This window comes from Schistocerca nitens, chromosome 3 (assembly GCF_023898315.1).
Source record: "Schistocerca nitens isolate TAMUIC-IGC-003100 chromosome 3, iqSchNite1.1, whole genome shotgun sequence".
In the NCBI taxonomy this organism is placed as follows: Eukaryota; Metazoa; Arthropoda; class Insecta; order Orthoptera; family Acrididae; genus Schistocerca; species Schistocerca nitens.
The window spans coordinates 620,748,867-620,766,151 of NC_064616.1; the positions used below are offsets into that span (position 1 = coordinate 620,748,867).

General features: G+C 36.9%; 1 protein-coding gene across 2 annotated transcripts in view; it reads right to left on the bottom strand.

Annotated features, from left to right (window-relative positions):
• Positions 1–2,096: 2,096 nt before the first annotated feature.
• LOC126248560 (RUN domain-containing protein 1-like) overlaps positions 2,097–17,285 on the bottom strand; it is a 177,681-nt gene continuing 162,492 nt past the window's right edge. Inside the window, exons 11-12 of one of the 2 annotated variants that reach the window (XM_049949650.1) lie at positions 12,428–12,522; positions 2,097–9,969 (exon numbers count right to left, since the gene is read on the bottom strand). In XM_049949650.1, the coding sequence (XP_049805607.1) occupies positions 12,433–12,522 (90 nt within the window). In that variant the 3' untranslated portion in view covers positions 2,097–9,969; positions 12,428–12,432. The remainder of the gene's footprint in view (positions 9,970–12,427; positions 12,523–17,285) is intronic. The other variant, XM_049949649.1, reaches the window with a different exon arrangement.

The window sequence follows — 17,285 nt, forward strand, 5'->3', positions numbered from 1 at the left end:
AAAATTCTGTCTCCAACTAGTTATACAAAATGATGCTTTCCTTTTTCACTCCATAGTACAGATCATGACGTACAGATTAAACAAATATACTTGCCTAGCATAGAAAACCTCATTGACTGACAGTTTTGGAGTAGGCTGATTTTGCTGAATATATATATATATATATATATATATATATATATATATATATATATATATATATATATTTACATGCAGCAAAATCAGCCTACTCCAAAACTGTCAGTCAATATATATATATATATATATATATATATATTAAAGACAGTAAGGCTATCTTCCTTCATTATATCGTAAAATTGCTTTGCACAAATTTTATGTAATCTGTGTCTAGTTCATAGGTTCTGCAGACATATTTCTGCTTTTATTTCCATTAAACCAACCTTACAAGTGCAGCAGGTATCTGTATGAGGTGCCCTGAATGACAGATTGATATTTTTGTAAAATATATCCTCGTATTTTGATAAGGAGCATTGCTTGAGTCCTAAATTTTTTCTTTCTTCACAGCATCTCTTGAATATTTTATTGGCTGTGAAATCAATTGACTGTAAGACAATCTCTCGTAGACTTCCCCCTTCCATGGTGGCTCTCTCTGTATTTACATATTTTTATATCATTCTTAATGTCAATAGTCACCTCCTCTCCTTTCCATTGGCAACCTCCCTTGTTCATGGAACCTGTTTGCTAGATAGAATAACCCATCCTTTGACATGCTAGATGCTACTTCAAAAGTGGCAGCACAAACAGGCACTACTTCACCATTCCTTGATCTAATGTATACTTCACTGCCACTGCTTTCTTCCCATTTTGCATTCTGGGTGTCCAGTATGCTGTGCTGAGGCGAATAAATATTACGAAAGTGTACTGGAAACTTATCTTGATCAATTTTATTTAATGTCGTCACATGATGATGAAAGAGGGAAATATCTTGATGGCAGCGTTCAGCGGCTTTGCATTCTTTCAGTCCTTTCAGCTTTTGAAGACAAAACTTCAAGTTCATAACTGCATTTAATGATAGGTTCGTTTTTAAACTTTCTGCTTTGCATTACAGGTTGATGTAAGATCTTATTGAATCACAGTTTTCTCCCATCGATACATTCTTTGAACTGTATACTGTTTTCTGAATCACAAGAATCATCATCCATTCTCCTTCCACTTGCACTACTTCTTTGTAGATGTACACATGAGAGTCAAGTGAATAATTGTCTAAAAGTAAGCTGCAGGTGTTCCGACGACCATGAAGTCTGCTTGTAACACTACACTCACCAGAAAATATTGTTGCAACAATGAGTAATGTTACCTAAAGCAACCGGCGTATTTGCTGCGGAAAGATAATGGAGATATGAGAGAGTAATTATACTGTATTTGTCAACTTTTGTTGTAACTGTAAGAATGCATATATTGTGTTTTGCTAAAAATTGGTGGTATGGAGTGCTCATACACACAGTAGTAGTCGACGTTTGCTAAAACTTGGGTCAGGGGTTTATGTGAAATGTCAAAATTATGCCACTACCACACCTAACTCAATTTTGAAATTTTTTGCAAAAACATACTGAGTTTTGAAAAAAGGATGCTTAACTGTTATCTGAAGCCATCACTTAGATTGTCAATAATTCCTTAACCCAGCATACAGTTTGGAAAAAATTATTTTGAAGTTTGGCAGTGGAGGAGTAGAGTATTCATAGGTTTACTTACCATTTTTTGTGTCAACAACAACTTCTTTGTTGCTTACTTCTTTTCATATTCTGTTTAAAACAAAAGGTTGTGAATTGATGATCTGCATTTGAAACTGACTTGATCTGCACAAACTTGCTAATGAAAGCTGATCCTAGTTCATAGCAACATAATCTGGAATTAACACTAATACATTATGGATTTCCAATTTCAGTTTGATCTGAGCAATTTTTTGGTGCTAATCTAAGGTTAGCTGCTTTACACAATCACCGCTTGGAGGACATGGGTTAGACTGAAAACAAATCTTGGAATTACAAATCCACTACATAAAATTAATGACTACAGTTACTGGTTGGTACATAATTTCATTCTTTTATCTCAAATGATACAAAAATCTTCATTGTATGAATGCAATACATCTACTCATTGAATGTTTTTTATGCACAACCATTTTTTTTCTACTCACAGGCCTCTCAATATTTATACAGACTGGTGAGATATGCTGATAAAAGCTCAAAATTGTTTATTTAGTAGTTTTTGTTCAGAAATATTTCAGTCCTCTTTGACTAGTTTTGCTTGCTTAGCCTAACTATTAAAGTGATAACCCCACACTTTAAAATTTGTGTTGAACTTGCTCTAGCCATTTTCTACTAAAATACACCATTTTTTAAATTTAATTCTTGCAAATCACTTAGTAGTATGTGCAGAAATATATGATAATATGTACAATATGAGTTTATCTTTCCCTATGTACAAATTTAATATATATTCTGCACGTCACTTATTAATATGCTACAGGTACTGCGACTCTTTCTTTGTTATTATAAAATTTTAAATACAAATAAAAAAATAGACGCACTGACACAAACTTGAGGAATACTCCTCTTAAACATTAATCCACAATTATAACAATCATTGTTACAAAGAGTGAGAAATAAATGAGGAAAAGTATTTAATATTTGATACCACCCACTGATCATAAACAATCTTTTTCCATATTTTATATCAAAAAATAGTGATCAAGCAGAAGTTTCCAAAATCCACAAGTGAGGAACATGCTTTTAACTGTGTGTGGTGATTGGAGGGGGTGGGGGGACATGCGCACATCAATGCAAGTTTTGAATCTAGGTCATTGGCCACAGTCGTAACTATAAGTATTGTTAATGACCACCAGTTTTACAACTGTATGTTAGTTAACGTAATCCACATAAGATTCCCTACTTCCAAGCAACATGTCACATTGGGATTACATCAGGGACATGATTATTTATAACTACAAAGATCTCTAGAGACGGCATCCTTGCTGTTTATAAATGTTTTTCTGTTTATGCACAACATGGATATTTCATTCTATAAGATAACAATTCTTGACAATGTTGGGCTCATCCTACAGACTTATAATTTTTTTTAACAAAATAGAATTCATCTCTTGATGTAACCATCACAGAAGCCAACATTAACAGTATGTGTTGCAACACATTTCACAGAAGCTCTACTTCTACTATACCAAACTGATTTGTTCACTGAAACATGCTTTCTTGTTTTGCCTATAATGTGCACATATATTCTATAATTTGGCTAAGTTCCATTACATTTGATGTCCAACATTTGAATCCCTATTTCACAATTTTTTTCTTTCCTTTATGAAATTTAAAAGAAATGACCAAACAGAAAACAACCTTGTAAAGAATCAAACAAAATTAAAAATAAGTGACCACAGTGAAACTTTATGACAGACTAAAACCGTGCTTTCAACCAGTGATCTACCTTGAGCCTTGCCTTTCATGGAAAATGCTCTCACTGATAGGACATATATTGGCTTGGCTCATAGATCAGGTGATAGCTTCAGTCTGTACCATTACTGACCACAATGATCCTACTTTGCTCCTGGCAACACCAGTTGCTGTCACTGGTGGTGAGCTGCTGACGCTGCTTGCCTTGCTGCCTGCAGTACTCGGCAACGTCTCACATGTTGCTGAGATGCTGCAGCAGTTACCAAGGCACTGATGAAGACTGCCCAAACAGTCACATCTGCTACATGTCTCGGACAATGGACTGCTCCTGCTGACGTCCACACGGGGAGCAGTGAGGAGAGGTCAGCTTGCTGCCCTACATACGCTGAATGATGCTTGCTGTCAGAGCCATGCTGACACCCTCAGAAGGAGCTGGGGCAATGAGATGACAACACAACAGAGACAGGGAGTTTGTTTCAAGTTGCAGATCTTTTGGAGGAACAGTGGCAATACTTAACATGCACAGACACCACAGGAATTATGCCATCTCCTATGAATCCCCATGTGGTGTGGTCTTGTCTCTCGTACTTCCTTGACTCCACAGTGATACCATTGCATACTTCACAGTCCTAGCCCAGCTGAGAGAATGTCTGAACTATAGCCTAAGTGTTGTTCCTAGAATGAATATTTCCTCTACAGTAGAGATAATGCTGTAGATGAACTACAATGGAAATGTGATATTGGTACATTGCAATTCTGATTCAGATTGTGAGGTGAATGTTGGTACCTCAGTTAGTTACAGCATTTCCCATGAAAGAAAATGTTTGAGTCCTGATATAGCACAAAGTATTAATCTGCCTGGATGTTTCATTGCAGTATACAAACTGCTGACAAATGAGTGATTCATTCTGTATTTTATTAAGTAAAAAGTTAATTCCTAGTGATGTGTCTGCCTTAAGGAGTTCAGCATTTCAGTTGAACACAGGCTAGTTAGATGTAGGTCAAACCTAGTCAACAGGATAATACTGAATTAAACCCATCTAGATAATTTAACTTTAAACAAGGTCATATATGGTGGAAATAAATATGATAGCTGTAGTTATTCAGTTTGCAACTCTCTATTATGAAAACATAATCTATTAAAGCACTGTAGTTTTCACTGAGTTGTATATGATCACATGATGAGTGTGGGCTGATCATAAAACTGTGTCTTAGTAGCAGTTTTTAACACAGTTTCCACATTTTCTTTAACATCATAGTGATCAGAGTTGACATAGTGTAATTTACTGTGTAACATACAATCAAACAGGGAAGGTTCACATCAGCAGTGACATTCACATTATCATGTAACTCACTCAACATAATCTACTTCTATTAATTTCTCATTTCTGAAATGATGATATAGTATGTTAACAGATCAAGTCCATATTTTGTTGAAGTTTTTTTTTTGCATTAACACGAGACGCAATTGTTTATCTAAATAATCCTTCTTCAGGGTGTCTAATGTTTCTAAATTTATACAGCTTTATTAGTTTCAATTTCTGTATTTATTGTGGTAATTCTATTTGAATTTGTATGTCATTTTCATATTAAGTGATAATCCAAGGGATATTTGACCACTCACATGTAAGATGATGATTCATGAGGTAGATACGCACACAGAAAGTACAGAAGACTCCCTGCTTAGGCATTCAAACACTCCTTTTTCAAAGCAGAAATTTTTAAATCTATACGCATGTGTGCGCCTGCCTGCCAACCCCCCACCCCTCCACCACCACACACACACTGATAGCACAAAATTGGATGTTTGGATTCACTCAGTACTTTTCATTATTGTAACAATTGCTTGCATTCTTATATTGAAAAATTAAGTGATGCAGTTGAAACTTCCTTCTTTCATTCATTCAGCTACATGCCTGATACAGTTTAAAAGCTGATAACAGAAATACTTTCATATAGATGTCTGTCATGTCACAGTCTGTAGCAATATGATGCTTGAAATAAACAACAGCAATAATTTAGTGATTACACCAACATGTCTTACAGCAAATGAAAATGACCTTTAGTTGAACAAGTCACAATACATTCTGTTCATTAAAAATTATTACGATACGAGTGGTAATTTACTCCAAAACAAACTAGCTATAAACAAAGACAACCCTGCATTTTGAGCCAATAGTATAACCTTGACCGACTGGAGATCAATTTTGACCATAGTTCAGAAAATGAACCTAGTTCATGAATTTGCTATGTTGTGTGACACTAAATTTAGATCAAATGAATGAGGTTCAGTGATGATCTAAATCAGCACAAAACACTTCGACATGATCATTGCACTTCGACCACAGTGATTAATCTTATATCATAGATACATGATGTTTTTACTGAAGGTTTTGTGTTGTAAATATGAAGAAAATTTAAGACTTATTGCTGGAAATCATTTTGGGCCTGTGTGTGTGTGTGTGTGTGTGTGTGTGTGTGTGTGTGTGTGTGTGTAGAACTGATAATGCAACTACGATCAAGAACGAAAATTCATGGAAAGAAGTTGTTGTTGGCATTAATTCACAAAACGTGAGTACAAATTGTAAATGGAAAATTTTAAAAATGTGTTGTGATGACAGAAAGAAAAGAAAAAAATTAAAAGGTTATGTTCTTGCATTGTATTTTTGTCTTAGTGAAACATCAGTTTAAACTGTTTGTCATTTAATTCCAAGATCGGATCTCCTCTTTCACACAAGTCATGTGGAGGTCATCTGAACTCGGTCGCTTCCTCAGCAGACATACTGAAATAGTCAGATACGTGTAAAGAAACAAAAAGGAACAACATAATTCCCTGCATTTACCTTTCTTGCATACACAATTACGCCCAGCACAGTGGACCAAAATGCTGGGATATCAGCAAGCGGCATATTCAGGGAGTATGGTTCCAAAACATAGTGTTCTCACAATTATTTTTATGACCAGTAGCATATGGAACACATCATTTGGCTGCTGATAGTTGGTGCTTGTTGTTAGGTGGGTGGCTGATTTGAACATAAACTGTTGTTGACCATGGTGTTACACCAAGCTTTCATCTACTTGGTGAGCATGATAAAAACACACACATTTATACTGTTAATATTTGCAGTTATTCTCCACAGTTGCTATCTGTATTGCATTTATCATGTACATAAGAATAAACATAATCTAGCATTTGAAACTTCACATTTATTATTATTTTCAACATCAATAATAAACATTCAGTTGCACAAGACAAAAAATATTTATTCTTATCTATATGATAAACACAACACATATCACAGCTCGTTGGTCACAGATTTAGAAAGCTCTCTGCAGAGAGGAAACTTTCAACAGTTTGCAGGTTTTGAAGCCATTGTTATTTAACATTAATGAAAGTATCTGTGCAGAGAGCAGCAGAAGTATAAATTTACATTCTCTGCTTTTTGCATGAGAAAGGTGTTATCACAGAGTGACCTAAAAGTACACACTATTTCAGTACATCAAGGTGTGTGTTGCTGCTTCACACAGCTGTGGGTGTTTGGTAGTTAACTTCATGCCCTTCTGTTAACATGGCCTGCATAGAATTTAACATGCAGCATGTACTTACTGCTCTTTCAGTACAGAGAGCATGATTGACATTCCATACTTACTGCTTACTGTTGAACTCCATATACTTACTGTTCACAACTAAAATTGAAAATTCTCTTTCTTACTCTCCCATTAAGTGTCTACTTAAAACTTTTTCATATTGATTACATGTCACCTACAAGAATTCTTATGAGAGCAATTGTTATCTGAACTCATTACTAAGATTGCAAATAATTTCCTTAACCCAACCCTACAGTTCAGAAAAATTATTTTAAAGTTTGGTAGTGTGGGAGTTGAGTATTCACATGTTTATTTGCCATTTTTGTGTCAACAACAACTTCTTTATTACTTACTAATTTTCACCTTTTGTTTGAAATAAAATCCTTTCTTTTGTAATGTCATAACGTTGTGAATTGATGATTTACATTTGAAACTGACTTGAACTGCACAATTCTGATAGTCAAAGTTGATCCCAGTTCATGGCAACATAATCTGCAAACAACATTTATACAATACAGATTTCCAGGTTCATTTTGATCTGAGCTAATTTTTTTGTGTTAATCTAAGATCAACAGCTTTACTGCGCAATCACCCTTTGAAGATTGTGGGTTAGACTGAAAACAAATCTTGGACATCTTTTGCTCATCCACTACATAAAATTAATGACTACAGTTAGTGGTTGTTGCATAATTTCATTCTTTTATCTTAAATGATAAAAATACTCTTCACTGCATGAATGAGAGGCATCTACTCATTGCACGATTTTTATGCACCACCATGTTTTTTTCTACTCACAGACCTCTTAATACACATGCATACTGGTGAGATTTACTGGTAAAAGCTCAAAATTGTTCATTATTTAGTAATTTCTGTTTAGAAATATTTCAGTCCTCTGTGACTAATTTTGCTTGCTCAGTCTAACTATCAAACTCATAATCCCACACTTTCAAATTTATGTTAAACTTGCTCTAGGCATTTTCTGATAAAATACTTAACACTATTTTTTTTTTTTTAATTTCATTCTCGCAAATCAGTTAGTAGTATGTGCAGAAATACATGACAATATGTACAATATGAGTGTATGTTTACCTATATACAAGTTTAATATATATTCTGTATATGTCACTTATTAATATACTACAGGTACTGCGACTCTTTCCTTGTTTCTATAAAATTTTAAATACAAATAAAAAAATAGATGCACCAACACAAACACGAGGAATATTTTTCTCAAACATTAATCCGCAATCAGTTCAATATGTATTTCAAAAGGGTGAGAAATAAATGACGGAAAGTATTTAATATGTGAAACCACCCACTGATCACAAACAATCTTTTTCCAAATTTTATATAAAAAATAATGACAGAGCAGACGTTTCCAAAATCCACATGTGAGGAACACGGTTTTGACTGTGTGTGTGTGTGTGTGTGTGTGTGTGTGTGTGTGTGTGTGTGTGTGTGTGCGCGCGTGTGTGTGTGTTTATATTATTTTTTTCTCCCCAACATGTAGCAGGAGTCAGCCCAAACAAATACTGCTCAGCACATTTTGAAAGTGCAATTTTTCCTGTGCATTTGACAGAGCAGTCTCAAATGAGACCATTGTGATATTTGTTTTATCAGCATGCATTAACAGATACAGTAAAACATGAAGAATAATCAGTACTTCAGCAATGATTAAGCAGAGCTGTTGCATGATAGTAGCAGTCAGTATGGGCCAGAGTGGTGCTGTTGCTGTATTGGTTATTCTTAGTTTTTTTACTGTCAATAAAACAAATATTGCCTTAGACTAATTTGAGACTGCTCTGTAAAATGGGCACATAAAATTCCACTTTAAAAATAATTTTCTTTGTCATGGGAAACAAACCCCTGTTTTCCACTGATACCGGGTGTCATATGAACGATGTGATGAGTAACAATTGCTTGAGTTGACTCCAGCTACACTTCACAGAAATGAAATTTCAAATATCTGTAGAAACACTAGAAAAAATGTGCCTTATGAATCTTGGTGGGTGGGGAGGGAGAGGGACGGAGAGGAGAGGAGAGGAGAGGAGAGGAGAGGAGAGGAGAGGAGAGGAGAGGAGAGGAGAGGAGAGGAGAGGAGAGGAGAAGGGAGGGGAGAGGGAGCGAGAGGAGGGGGAGAAGGGGAGGGAGAGCGAGAGGGAGAGGGAGAGGGGAGAAGGGGTGGGAGACAGAGGGAGGAGGCCATGAGAGACAGGGGGAGGGAATGAGTGGCTTTATAAATTTCTACACTCTCTTCCAATAACCTGATGATATCAGTTTTTGCAGATATTTTTCAACATCTGACAAGCAATCCATATAACTGCTGTCCCATTTGATAACGACATGACTTTAGAATGTCTAATAATCCAAATTCCTCATTGTCTGATTAATGCTTTTTAAAATTCATACTAATCAATTTATGAATAAAAAGAGAGATTTCTTGGGGTAAAATGGCATAATGTGCTTGTAATGTTTTTCCTAACTAATGAACCATCCAATGTAAGAAATTGTAAGAAATTGAAGAGATAGATAGATAGAGAGAGAGAGAGAGAGAGAGAGAGACATCTGTATCACATTCTTGTTTTGGTAGGTGTTATTTTTCAGACAAATTTATAATATTCTGTACACATCTTTGATTTTAGGTGCTATCTTTTTTTATTATCATCACACAAGCAAAATTACCGCACTGAAATTACTCTGTTTATATAAATATATCTTTAAGGGTGCGTGTGTGTGTGTGTGTGTGTGTGTGTGTGTGTGTGTGTGAGAGAGAGAGAGAGAGAGAGAGAGAGAGAGAGAGAGAGAGAGAGAATTATAAAAAGTTCATTCAATAGATTAAAGGTCTTGATTCAGAATGCATCCTTGATGTTTTGCAACTGTCGAACAGCCAAATCAACTGGTAAATCAAATTTGAACCGGCTCAGCCTATCAAGGCTCTGAAAACTGTCTTCAAATCCTGGAAGGCAAAAGAAAAGGGAAATGACTTAAATGGCACAAACACAGGTTTACAAAAATGTGATGATCAATGATGCTTAGAAGAAACAAACCTAAAACAATAGAGAGTACTTGAATAAAAGTATCAGCAAACAAAATATACGTTTCCAACTGCCACTCAATTTCCCTACTAACAATACTGCACTTTCTAGAATTATAGAAGAATATGTACAAGGTGTTACAAAATGATACCAACAAACTTCGAGGACTGTAGAGAGTGTTTTGAGGAACAAACTGAGTATAGGAAATGCCATCCAATTATATTACAGAGCATCGAAATTACAAGTGCCAGAATCTTCCACTGGGCCACCACCCCTCTCACAACGTTGTTTATTATTCAGTGATCATGACTGATTGCCATGATTGTCAGTGGAAAAGATGGAGCTAGCTGCTGCGCAGACAGGCCTTGTCTCCTATGAATGCAATGTTCCTTTGCCTTGGTGGCTGACAGTTTTGGACAATGTTTTCCAACTGCAGTTTATCTTTCTCCTATATACCAAACAAATTGGAGATTTTAGATGGTTTCAGAAGAAAATAAAATGTGAATGGAAGTCCATGTCTGAAACTGTCAGCCACCGAGGCAAAAGACCATCACAGTCATAGGAGACAAGGCCTGTCTGCACAACAGCTAGCTTCATCTTCTCCACTGGCAATTATGGCAATCACTCGTGATCACTGAACAACAAACAACATTGCAAGATGTTCTGCCTACAGTCTGTCAGCATACAAAGTCATATTTGCTGCCAAAGGAATGGCCTAGAGGCAAACACCAGTGCTTATAACTTTGACACTCTGTAGCATTGTGGGATGATGTTTCTGGACACTAGTTCCTATCCTCACTTTGTCCCTCAAGAAACCTTCTACAACCCCTACAACTTTGTTGGTATCATTTTGTAACACATTGTGCACAGAAGGATTGTGGATGATCATAATAATCACAATGTTCCTAGTGAATGTCAGTTTGGGTTCAAAAACAATATTCCAACTGAACACACAGTGTTTTCATTTGTTAAATTACTCCAAGAAACAATCAAACAACTTTTAGAATCTTTAGTGATTTAAGATGTAACATGTTTTACTGTATTTTTATATGCCTTACTGATTTACTCACTTATAAGTGATTATTATGCAGTTGTACTATAAATTGTTTGTAAGTACAATGGGCTAACTAAAATAACTATAAGGATATACAGGGTGAAGAAAAACTTGTGCACTCTGGCTTCACAGCCTGATTCCTCACATTCTAGCGAGTTAGCATGCTGGAGGTCGAGTGTTCGATTCTGGGTTGAAGCGTATTTGTTTTTATTTTCTAAATGTAGTCTGTGTGGCACAGTGCAGTAGCATACTATGAACACAGAAGTGGAAGTACAATCATTTTCATTTGTCAACTTTTAAAGAAGCCTTTTGCACATCATGGATGCGAATTGTTTCGCGTCACTGCACCTACTAGATTCCAAACCAGTGTTCTGTGTACCCTCCCCCAATGGTCTCACTGAAATTATTTGCAAAGCATGCTTTAGCCCTACTGGTGATGTAAGGCCCTAATGAAGAGTAATGGACTTGAATGTGGCAAGAATAATAGTTGGTACTAACCAATGGGACCGTTAGGGGAGGGTACACACAAAACAGGTTTGGAATTTAGTAGATGCAGTGGTGTGAAAAGCTTGTGTCCATTACATGCAAAAGCTGACTAATGAAAACAACTGTGCTTCCATTTCTGTGTTTGTAGTATCTAACTGCAAATGCTTTGTGGAAGACCCATTGTAATCACTGTATGAAGGTTAAGATTCAAAGGTACTGTACTATGCAGACTACGTTTAGCAAATAAAAACAATACACCTCAACCCAGAACCGAACCCTCAACCTCCTGCATGCTAACCCAAAACGCTATCCACTGCACCAACTGCACAGCACTGTGCTACATGCTGATAGAGGTTGTTAACATGCATGTGACTACAGTGTTGCCAGATTACCAATCTTTAACATCCATTTACTGCCCAAATTATCTGCACAATGAAACTTTTTGAGAGAAGTTTTTGTATTGCTAGTATGCAAGGAATCGTGCTGCGAAGTTCAAATGTGCGAATTTTTCTTCCCCCTGTGTATGTTCAGTCTGGGACGTCACATGCAATTATTTCCCACTCAGGACTATTTCACAGTGGCAGCCTGCGTTTCCAATTACAAAGATATGACTGACTATTTCGCTGAGTTTTCTGAGACACCAGTCTATTCTAATTTACTTCAAAGAATGCTGTGATTTGCACAATCAAATACCTTTGAGAAAATAGAATACATCAGTATCCTGTAAGTTTTTGACTAAAGAATTAAGTTCATTCTGACAGTATATGTAAATCATCTTCTCAGTACTGAAACCCTTCATGTAATATTTTTAATAGCTCTAATAATAAAGACTGATTTACCTGTTTTAATGACGTAACTCCAGGACTGGTAGTACATGTCTACAAGTTTCTGACACCGTAAAATGAGCCGCAGCCAAGTGACGAGCTTCTGTGCACTAGAAGTTAAATACAAAATTGCTATAACAGCAAAAGTAATGCATATAAAACTAAGTGAAGCAGTGAGAAATAATCCACACATAAAATAGCAAAACGTAGGTCATTAAAATTGACCATTTAGGAGAACAAGATCCAATAATACTCTTGGAGCTTTTCAATTGTTGTATCATCCAAATTTCAAATAGGGTGTTCTGAAAGAGATATATTATGATGATACCATTAAACTACGTACCTTCCGCTACTAATAGATATTAGTAAATAAGTCCTGTTAACAGCAGAGCATGTACATATCAAATGGACTTAGTTATATTAGTAGAAAAAACTAAGATTAAAGTGTAATTGGATATCTGCATGGAGCGATTCACTTGTGCAGATAAAGCCTGGAACATGACTAAAACAAAAGTCTTCTGAAGTATCGCTGGCGTTTTAACACAAAGCCTTCAGATTATTTTTTGTTCTCTTTATATGACAGGTCCCTAATCTCAAAGCATAGGACATCCATATTCAAAGTTATGTAGGACTTTCATGCGTTACCATATCAAGAGTGTGTTGTGCCTCTATTGAGATGAAACTATCACTGCCAGAGTCAAATGTCATGGGCAAAAACATCCTTACGACAAGGGTTATCATATAGCATCTCTCTTGGCAATTTAACATTGAATAAAAACAACAATCAGTGAGCAACCATAACATCTAAAACAAACTCCTTGCTATAATGTACACAAGCTACTACCACATGCATGCACAAGAATTAATATGAGCACAAATGCACTATTATTCGATGCTTGAAGCATTTGAAAGGATCACCTGGACCGATGAGTCATGATATTCATTGATGAATGTCAATGGCAGGGTAGGAGCATGTCAATATCCACACGAGACGATGCATCGCACTTGCCAACATGGCACTGTTCAAGCAATGGTGAAAGTAATTTTGTGTGGGGGATGTTTACATGAGATGCAATGGGACCCATGACATAATTCCCAATACCTCACATTAACAATTGATAAGGAACCAACTGTTCAATCATGTGCATCCTTTTGTGCACCTACTGCACCTCACAAGCAAACTGTATCTTCAGCATTACAAAGCACATCCTTGTTGCTTTCACAGAATCAGAATAGCTTTTGAACACATTACAGACATGAGCATGCCATTGGGAGCACCCAGAATGCCTGACATCCTATCAAGCACAGCTGGGACCATTAAGCAAGATGTGTGCACCCGGGACCCAGATCTCTATCCATCCCCATGAGGCAGTGCTTACAGATTGGGATGGTTGATTAATGATTTAGATGTCTCTGGATTTCCATGCCTTGGCCTGTCCCCACCGTCATGAGAATGAAAGGGGATGTTATATGCTAATATGTAGATGTTTCCGGTTCAGTTGGTCACAGGTCTTCTTAAACACATCATCGAGCATACAGTTTCCTTCACTCCAACAAATCTCAAATTATGGTGAGACTCTTTTCCTATCAGTTTTACCTTTAACCCAACTTGCCACAAATCCAAGTTTGGGTGTTACCAAATGGTAGACGCATTGCTTGACTTATGAGGTTTTACACCACTTGAGGAGGAGGAGGAGGAGGAGGAGGAGGAGGAAGAGGCAGGGTAGGCAACAAACGGTATAGAAAATCATTTATTAGGTTCACAGTTGAAAATTATATGCATACTACACCATAAGGGACTGCTACCATATAGCAAGCTGTCTCTCAACACATACTCAGTCTGGGTCTCACTTTAAATGTCTCTTTGGTCAGGATAATCTCATCATAGGGAACAACACTAATGTTTTCTTTTGAAATAGGGAAAATGTTCATTATGCAGTGGGGTGTAGAGTAATAGTCGTCCCCCTTGCTCCCTGCAACCCCACAACTGACAGTTATCAGTTGTATTAGCCTTGCTTGCATTATTTTATACTTATTTATATGCATGTTGTTGTGGTTTTCTGTTTAGCTGTTGTTTCCTATGTGTGAAGAAAATGGTTTGCCTCAATGACTGGTGTTTCATTAGTCACCACGATTATATCTTCTACCTTTATGATGTCTTCAGAACGCAAGGAGGGAAAGATGGTTCACACTGAGGGTAGGGAAATAATAAGGATTACTCTGAAATCATGTGATAAGGAAACTACGACAGGAAATTTTAAATATATGGTGAAACTAGGTAGTCTACATGCTCCCATTTATGTTGCCATAAAGAGCTATTACAAAAATTTGCAAAGAGGGAATTTCTGTTAGTGAATCTTCTCTTTTTACTTCTGGTAAAAAGTCCACGATTTGCAGAACACACAACTTCCACTGCGATAACTCTGACTGAGATGTGATACAATACACTATAAGACATTTTCACAAAGTAGAGAAAAGTGTCCCTACTGAACCAAAGCTCCTCACAGCAAACACGAAAAGAACTGAATTCCCATTGTCTGAGGAGACTTGCTAGCAACAGGAAAATTTTGGGTCAGCATCTGAGTATTGTTGCTTGCTGAGTGAAATACTGTAAGAGCATCAGAACTTTTTGTTTCCAGGATAGACACATTGTTTAAATAGATGAAGTATGGATGGACAATAATTGAACACTTGGTAAATGGTGGCAGAGCAAATATATTATGGGTGTCACTACAAATATCAGCATAAGAAATAGACTTATTGACGCATATTCCAAAAGTGTATGTATCAATGGAACAGAACTTATTTTCAGAGCCAGAAAACCCTTTGGAGATTATTATGGACAGATTAATGCAACCAATTTTGAGATTTAAGTATAGGAAAAATTCCTCCTCAAGCTACTCAAAACTATTATCATAATTATTGATAATGTCCCTTATCATACTGTAAAAAGATAAAACAGCACCCTCACAATATACTTTTAACATTAATATGATTAATTGGTGGAAAATAGCAATGCATCACACACTGAAAAAATGAAGTTTGAATTGTTTGAGATGATTCAAAAGTTTAAAAATCATGAAAAGAAACAGCACTTTGAAAAATTAATGAAAAGTTATGAGCATACAGTTCTCTCATTATATCCATATGTACATGAACTGAATGTCATAGAAATGGCCTGACCAAAAATTAAAAGATGTGTGGGAGCAAAATACAATACAGGAAATTTCTAGAGAAGCTTCAAGAGGTGACAAAGAATGTGTTTGCATCTATAACTGCAGCACATTGGGAGAAGTTTGATGAACATGTCATCAGAACAGAGGATATGTTTTGAGAAAAGGGCAGGTTAATCAATGACACCATAAAAAATTGCCATACACTTAGGTAGGATGCACTCTAATGACAACTGTGAAGACGACCATGATGGCGGGAGTAACTTTTCAGATTCTGATTTGTATTGTATTAAACCAGGGACATAGAAATGACAGAGAGGCTTCATCCCGTTGTAGCCCTCAATGGTTCACAACCCCACGACAGGCCACAGCAGTCGACGCACCCACCCAACCGCCACCCCACACCAAATCCAGGGTTATTGTGCAGCCCCCCCCCCCCCCTCCTGCCGGGAACATCTCATGCTAGACAAGTGTAATCCCAAATGTTTTGCATGGTGTATGTGTATGTGGAAACGGTGTTTGTGCAGTAATTGCATACACAGTGTAACTGAGGTGGAATAAGGGGAACCAGCTCACATTCACTGAGTTAGATGGAAAACCACCTCAAAAATCACACACAGGCTGGTCGGCACACCGGACATCGACACTAATCCACCGTGCATATTCATGCTGGGGAGCGGCACACCTTCCTGTTCGGAAAGCAGCACGTTAGATCGTGTGGCTAGCCGGGCGGGCTAGATTCTGATTTGCTCAACCATTAAATTTAAGTGACAGCAATTGAAAATATCAGCTGTGTTTCTTCTTGAAGTACCAGCCATTAAAATCCAGGCAAATTACAAGATGGCATTCTAATGTGAGTGTACATGTCAATCATAGTACTGGGTGATTATAATTACTCTTTCCCTATCTAACATGTTATAACACAGAAACTAATTGTCATATGAGTACCAAACTTGGTAGCATTAATGTCCAGCATATGGGATGCATTATTTCCATGTATCACAGTGCCACTGTCCGGTTCCAACTATGACCACCAGGTGCCGCGATCAGTAATCATGGTTAATTAAAACTGAAACAAATGAGCCTTCAGTCACAATCTTTTAGTCTTATTTACGAGGTTTCAACACTTCTAAGAGTGCCTTCATCAGAATTTAGACATTTAAAGTGGTCTATAACATAATTACAAATTTATAGGAAGAAAAATTTTTTGTATAAAAAAGCGTAAGTACTGACAAACAATACAAGACAGAGACAGTACTTACATGTCACATATAAAATAAATAACAGGCCAGATGGGCATTAGTCACAAAGTATTTAAAAAAGAATGTGTGAAGGCGAGCCTCTAAGGGTTTCTCATACCTGTACAGCCACAGGTTGCAACGGTCACTGTACCAAGCAGCCATGTCCAAAACTTTGCAATCATGGTTCATGTCCTATGGACTGACGAACCTCATTTTTCTCTGACAGGTGAGGTGAACACACAGAATTGCTGAGTGTGGGGATCTTCTCCTCCAGTCACTGTGCATGAAGTTCCTCTGTATGGTGAATATGTCACCATACGGTGTGGCTTCATGGCTATGTTGATCATTGGCCCATTCTTTTTTGAACAGGTTAGTGCTTAAGGACCAGATGTGCAGTGTGACTGGGTGGCGTTACTGCGATATGCTTCACCAGCATGTCCTACCCACCCTACAGGAGAG